This window comes from Uloborus diversus, chromosome 5, assembly GCF_026930045.1.
Source record: "Uloborus diversus isolate 005 chromosome 5, Udiv.v.3.1, whole genome shotgun sequence".
In the NCBI taxonomy this organism is placed as follows: Eukaryota; Metazoa; Arthropoda; class Arachnida; order Araneae; family Uloboridae; genus Uloborus; species Uloborus diversus.
The window spans coordinates 49,708,524-49,715,680 of NC_072735.1; the positions used below are offsets into that span (position 1 = coordinate 49,708,524).

Here is a 7,157-nt window from a genome sequence, read left to right on the forward strand (position 1 = left end):
CGCGTCTTTTTATTTATTAATTATTGTTATTATTATTATATTAGTATTGCCAGAAAAACTATTATGGTAATATTATTATTATTATTATTATTATTATTATTATTATTATTATTATTATTATTATTATTATTATTATTATTATTATTATTATTATTATTATTATTATTATTATTATTATTATTATTATTATTATTATTATTTAGCATTTTAATGTTTAGGGGAGCTGGGGGCTTGATGTAACAGGGGTAAGTAGAAACAGTGCTTTTTCACTAAGAATTTTAACTTTATTAGCCATTTTTTTTGACTCAATCTTACTGTTATAATGTACCGCGTCACGTCATCACCGCCAGTGTCTCGTCAGGCGACACAGTGGGTGGGTGTGTGCGAGCCCTCCGTTATCGGCAGGTAACGTATTTTTTGACCTTCGTAAATTTTTGGTTAGCTTTATTATTTTTGATTTAATAGAGCTTTCAATATTTTATTTCGTATTAACATTTATCTAAGTATGATGTATTATCATGGTTTTCAAGATTACAAAGTTGTTTGAATAGTTAACACGCTAAATATGAAAACCTATGATTTTGGGTTAATTGTAACAAAATCTCGGGGTATGTTGTAACAAGTTACAACTTGCCCCATATTGCTGTATGTTATTTGTAATGTAATAAGGGATTTAAAGCTTCCGGTGTTTGGCCTTTAAATGTAGATATTTTCCAAGACAGTGAATTTGCGCCCTCTTTTGTCACTGATCGTCCAGATCCCACTAAATAATCAGAAAATTCTCTAAAGGTGATTGAAAATTTATCGTTGAATCTTGAAACTGCAAACGAACCAACTCCGAGTTGCTCTGGTCTAAACAAATTTTCCCCATCGAAAATTTGACCATTACCAAAGGCACCACCACGGAAAACAAATATAAATAACAGACGTAAAGGGAAGTCCAAAATTTTGACAGACACATTTGAAAAAGAAGCTTTGAGAATGGAATATAAAGAAAAGATGAAAAGAAAACAGAAAAAAAATGATAAAGATAAAGAAAAAGTAAAGGGAAAAAGCAAGGTAAAAAATCAGCGAACAATAAAGATGGAATAGAAAGAGTAAAGAAAAGGGTCTGAAATTCGGAGTCGGAATCTGAATCTGAAGAGTGGTACTGTCTAGTTTGCAGCGAATGGTACCGTCACTGAAAAGGTGATTGGGTTGAATGTATTGTATGTAAGATGTGGGCCCATGTAGGATGTGTCGCAGGAGATACTATTTCTTTTGTTTGTATTAACTGTAACTCAGATGAAGACTAAATTCATTGATAAAGAGACTTATGAACATACTGATTAACTGATTATTATAAGATGTAAGAACTAAGAGATTAAAATACTTAATTTGGAGGTTTATAATTTAACTTACTGTGATTTCAAAGTGCCTAGTTTGATATAAGTACCTATGGTAGAATTTTAAGACAAAAAAGGATTAATAGTAACTAAAATACTTAATAGTAGATGCATTTAATAAAAGTATCTTATTATTTTCGTTAAATACCTAATTTTTTGTTGAAAACAAAGCAAAATGTGAAGAGAATAAAGGATTAATGGTGTAAAATTCATGTTTTTTAATGTTGTTACTCTATGCCCCAATAGATGTTACAACAAACCCCAAGTACGGGGACAGTTGTAACACTTCCCTTTTTTTAGATTTTTTTTTCCTGAAAGAGATACCTATAGATGTAATGTTTTTTTCAATTAGACTTCATAGAAGAATAGTCAGAGTACCAATCAAAATTTAGTTAGTGATAATTTAATCAATACATCTCAAGATATGATACCATTTTTAAAAATTGTGACAACAAGCCCCTAGCTCCCCTATTATAATTATTATTATTTTTAAAATAATAATAATAATAATTTTGTACTTTTATGTTTATTATTATTATTGTGTAGATATATTATATGTTTTTCTCAACAGAAAGTAGGCTAAATATTACTTATATTACATTTTATACTCATAGCCAAAAACACTCTTAACATCGTATTCAAAGCAATAAAAAAATAATTCAATTAAAAAAAAACTATAACTCGCGAATGTAAAGAAGACAAATTTTCTCTAAACTGGTTCAGAACCTACACCTTATGTCATACTCGTCACTACCCTGCTATTACAATATTGACTTACATTTTATCGAATGAATTTGCTATCCTCAATGCATACACATCCTGAAAGCAATTTTTGTCATTTTCCCTAAGTATACTATCTTGTACCCATTAGATTTTATATGTGACGGTAAAGCAAATTCCTCTACGCGTAATGGATTGAGTAAACAGTCGCTATGAGAAAACCTGCATTTAAATAAATCAATCACGTTTGCCGACACAGGAAAAAATCGTTATCTGCGGAGACAATTTGTTTTCACGTACCCCTCCTCTGGTAGTTAGTTACCTTTAGATGGAACACATCATGTTTAAATATTTGAATAGTCTGAGGAGGACATTCTCTTCTTAATGCTACTTCCACTTTTAGGCTTAATGAATATGGAAGTTAAGTACTGAGTTTCTTTGAGAGATTTTGAAAACGCATTCTGGAGACCTTAAACTTTTTCAATGGGAGACATGAAAACATGTTTTCATTTTCTTTATGACTGAACATTATGAAGTAACGTTTAATTTTAAAAAAATAATAAAAAAAGCGACGAGAAATATAATGACTTCAATTTTTTTTTTTTTTTTTTAACTATACAATTGATTAAATTATGCATTGAAGTTATTCATTGAAAAGGCTCCATTGTAGTCTTTATATAGCTATTTGTTGTATTTTCTTGATAATTTATGCTTCATTTACGTTAGCCTTCCACTTTAATCATACTGTATTCTAAGGATTGTTTGATCCCTTTTCATTTAACTGTGAATTTAAAAAAAAAGTTACATTAGTTGTTCACCCTTTTTAATCACATATGTATCATTGTTTACCATTCATTTTACGAATCCTGTTTGCATAGTTTTTGAGAGCATGGAAGCATAACGTAACTGCAAATACACACACAAAAAAAAAAAAAAAAAAAGCAAATGATTCATTATGAAAACAAAGTTATATGTTAAACATCATTAAAAAACTCGGAAACAAACAAAAAAAAAAATAAATATACAGTTTTATTTAAGTGTACTCAAATAAAATGTTAAACCTAACAAAGTGATGTGCAGTTGTTAATTAACGTCACCAATTTCTTTAAAATATTCTACCTACAGGGTGTCCAGAAAGGTCTCCCTCATTTCGAAAGAGAATATCTCGAAAACAGGACGATTTTGGAATGAAATAAATGATATGTTTATTGTATGAAAGCCATAAAAATCATGTACAGAAATTTGCAAATTAGTACCTAAAAGTGCAACAGGTGGCGCTGCAAGCTGTAATTGCAATAGGAGTCCCTATAAATCGTGCTGCAAAGGTTGGACTATAATTTTTAGCTTTGAAACGTGAAACAACGTTAAAACATGTACGCCATTGAACAACGAGTGTTACCTGGTGCTGGAATTTCACATCTTAGGCTACAGTCCTACGGCAACAAAACGAAACTTTCAAAAACAGCATAATGGTCTTACAGGCCCGACAAAAAAAATCCTACTCTTTCGCCAAAGGGCAGACATGGTGGCCGATGAGTTGGAGGGTAATGTTGAATCCAAGCAAGTAGTAGTTGTACCTGCAGCGCCACCTGCTAGCACTTTTTGGTACTAAATTTAAAAATTCTGTACATGATTTTTACGACTTTTACAATAAACATACTATTTGTTTCATTTCAAAATCGTCTTTTGTTTTCAAGACATTTAATTCTGAAATCAGAGAGTCCTTTGCTGGACACCCTGTAGCTGCACGTTAACACGAATCGCCAGAATTGAAGAAAACGTTTTTTTTTTAAATATTCTAAAGTGAAATATTTAACATCAGAAGTTTACCTTTCAAATCCAGTTGAACATGCGCCTGCGATGACTCCCAGTCATTATAAACGTAACATTGATAAATACCACTGTCTTCTCTCTGAAACACAAGAATCTTAAGATGTGTAGGGCTAATGCGTCTTATTCTGTGATCAGGAACAATTCTTCTTTGGTCTTTAACCCAAATCACAGATTTTGGAGCTGTTGACATGCTGCAGTTTAGGGATACCTCTTCACCAGATCTCACAACTCGCTTTGTTGTGACTACTTCTACTTTCAATGGCACTGTTTCAAAAGAAAAAAAAATAATGTAAGTATTACCGTAGTATATATACACTTAAAAGCTAAAACATGCATTTAAAAAATAATGATGACCATGCATCAAAATTAAAAGTTAATATTTGGTTGCCTATTCATCATGGGTGTTTTTAGTATATTTTTTGCTTTAGCACTAGGACGACCGATATTCCGTTATACCTAGAACGATCGTAAACGATCAAAATGAACGTACTTCGCAAGAAACTGTAAATCTTGTAAAATAATATAATTAACCAAGAAAAGCATTTTATGTCATTTCTAATGCTAATCATAGCTTGCTCAGTTTAACTTGAAACATATAGATACAGCAAATGGGAAGTATAACTATTTTTCACGTACACTCATTGCAATTCCATAAGAAAAAAGGGGGCTTAAGCTGTTGAAAACGAAGCAAAGAAAAAATTTAAAACTCCGTGAAAGCATATATTTCTCTAAAAAAGTTATGACATGCTTTGAAATAATTGTGACATCAGATATTTTGATAATTTTAAAAACTTCAAAAGTTTCAATTTAAAAAAGGGGGGTTACCAGCGGATCGTTTTAAATTAACATAATACTTTAAATATAAGCTATAAAAGGTATTAAATTAATATATTAGGACTAACGAACAGAATAAGTAATGAAATAAGTTGAACATGTAATTTAAGAAAAACTTTTTAAATACTAGCAAAGGTGAATCCTTGCAATAGCATGTACTTACCTCTAATTCTTAACAGTCTATCAGCCTTGTCTTCGCCAACACTGTTGTTAGAAAAACATATGTATTTGCCACTATCCACTGAAGAAACTTTATGTATAATTAACGTTCCATCTACAGAGTTCGTTTTACGATGACTGTCTATGAGCGTCAATTGCCCGCCAGTATCTCTGTACCAGTAATACTGAGGAGCAGGATGACCATGAGCCACACATGGCAATCGAGCCGTTTTTCCTTCCCATACTTCCCACACAGAAGGTTCGGGAACAATTCTCGGTAGTTGGTTGTTTCCTGGATCTATAAGAATTAGAATAATTTTTGAAATTGCATTTTAAACAGAATTGTATAATACAATTAATGTTTATGGTTTACTAATCTAGGGCTCTATTTTCCAGCAGTACAACTCAAGCAATTTTTTATGTCCTAAAAAAGCAAAAACCACTACTATGAACTGAAAATAAAACACGATTTGAAACTATCTAGGTATCAAAACAGCCTCTATAGTTACTTAAAAGTTGATTTATATCATACATTTTTTTTTGTAATGTTGCAACTTCAAATTCTCTCTCTTAATGTAAAGAAAGTTATTGAAACATTTAGCAACAATGCTAACAAATTGGTACATGTCTTTATTTTAAATAGTAGGGTAAAGACCCCAGTAATTGGCACTTTAAGAGTTTGTCCTTAAACTTACCTATGTTTTCAGTACTTAGAAAAAAAAATACTCTCTTGCAAATATTTTTGTATCAAAGAGTGCACATCAGTGCATTTATTTGGTTCACTAAAATCAAAAATATTTGAATCGATACTTTAAAAAAAATGCATATAAAAAGTTACCAAAATCACCAGTAATTGGCACCTGATACCCCAGTGTATGAGACCTTGTGATCCAGTAATTGGCACATGTTAATAGAACTGGAAAATCACTTTATTTTTTACTTTTAAATTACATACAAATTTTATCATCGGAAGAAACATGAGTAATGTTAGTGTAAAGTAGGTAATCTTTACTAATAATAAAGCAGAAAGTCTCTCCGTCAAGATCTCTGTCTGTCAGGATCTCTCTCTGTCCGGATCTCTGTCTTTCAGGATCTCTGTGACGCGCATAGCGCCTAGGCCGGTTGGCCGATTTTTATGAAATTTGGTACAAAGTTAGTTTGTAGCATGGGAGTGTGCACCTCGAAGCGATTTTTCAAAAATTCGATGAGGTTCTTTTTCTATTCCAATTTTAAGCCCATTTTTCATATAAATTTGATAATATGGGGAAGAATGTGTTTATCTTTCATCTTTATTTTTACTAATAATAAACCTGGAAGTTTCTCTGTCTGGATCTCTCTCTGTCCGGATTTCTGTCTGCGTGTCAGTATCTCTGTGACGCGCACAGCGCTTAGATCGTTCGTCCGAGTTTCATGAAATTTGGCACAGAATTAGTTTATAGCATGGGGGTGTGCTCCTCGAAGCGATTTTTCGAAAATTCGATTTTGTTCTTTTTCTATACCAATTTTAAACCCATTTTTCATATAAGTTTTATAATATGGGGAAACTTTTGTTTTCTTTATCTTTATCTTTACTAACAATAAAGCTGAAAGTCTCTCTGTCTGGATCTCTGCGACGCGAATAGCACCTTAACCGCTCCCCCGATTTTCATGAAATTTGGCACAAAATTAGTTTGTAGCATGGGGGTGTGCACCTGGAAGCGATTTTTCGAAAATTCGATGTATTTCTTTTTCTATTCCAATTTTAAGAACACAATTATCATAAGATGGGCGAGTAATTTACGAAATTATCATAACATGGAACCGTAACATGGGTACAGGAGGAGAGAAAATTCACCACACAGGCGAACCAAAAGACTTTTTAATTTTTCTATTACGAGCAAAGCCGTGCGGTTACCACTAGTTTTACATAAATTAATGCTACATCACTCTTCATGTTGGAATAGTATTTTAGAGAAATAAAAATATAAATTTGGAATGTTCCATGGAAAAGATATTGAAATTAATGCTGTTTCATCCTTCGGTTTACAGTTTGGATTTTACGAATGCTACCAAGCTAGGTTTGCCCCAAGTGTAGCTAAAAACTTATATCGCGTACGTTTTTGCATACGTTTTCCTCTTTTTTATTTATCAAATGCAACAAATCGGTTTTCTTTCTCTTGAAAAACCACCCGTTGCAGGCGGTATTGAGATACCGTAGGTGGCGAACGGGAGTTAGCAATCGAATGA

General features: G+C 32.0%; 1 protein-coding gene across 1 annotated transcript in view; it reads right to left on the reverse strand.

Annotated features, from left to right (window-relative positions):
• LOC129221911 (cell adhesion molecule DSCAM-like) overlaps positions 1–4,128 on the reverse strand; it is a 301,931-nt gene extending 297,803 nt beyond the window's left edge. The window contains exon 1 of the mRNA XM_054856287.1: positions 3,936–4,128. Coding sequence (XP_054712262.1) covers positions 3,936–4,128 — 193 coding nt within the window. The remainder of the gene's footprint in view (positions 1–3,935) is intronic.
• Between the last annotated feature and the right edge of the window lie 3,029 nt (positions 4,129–7,157).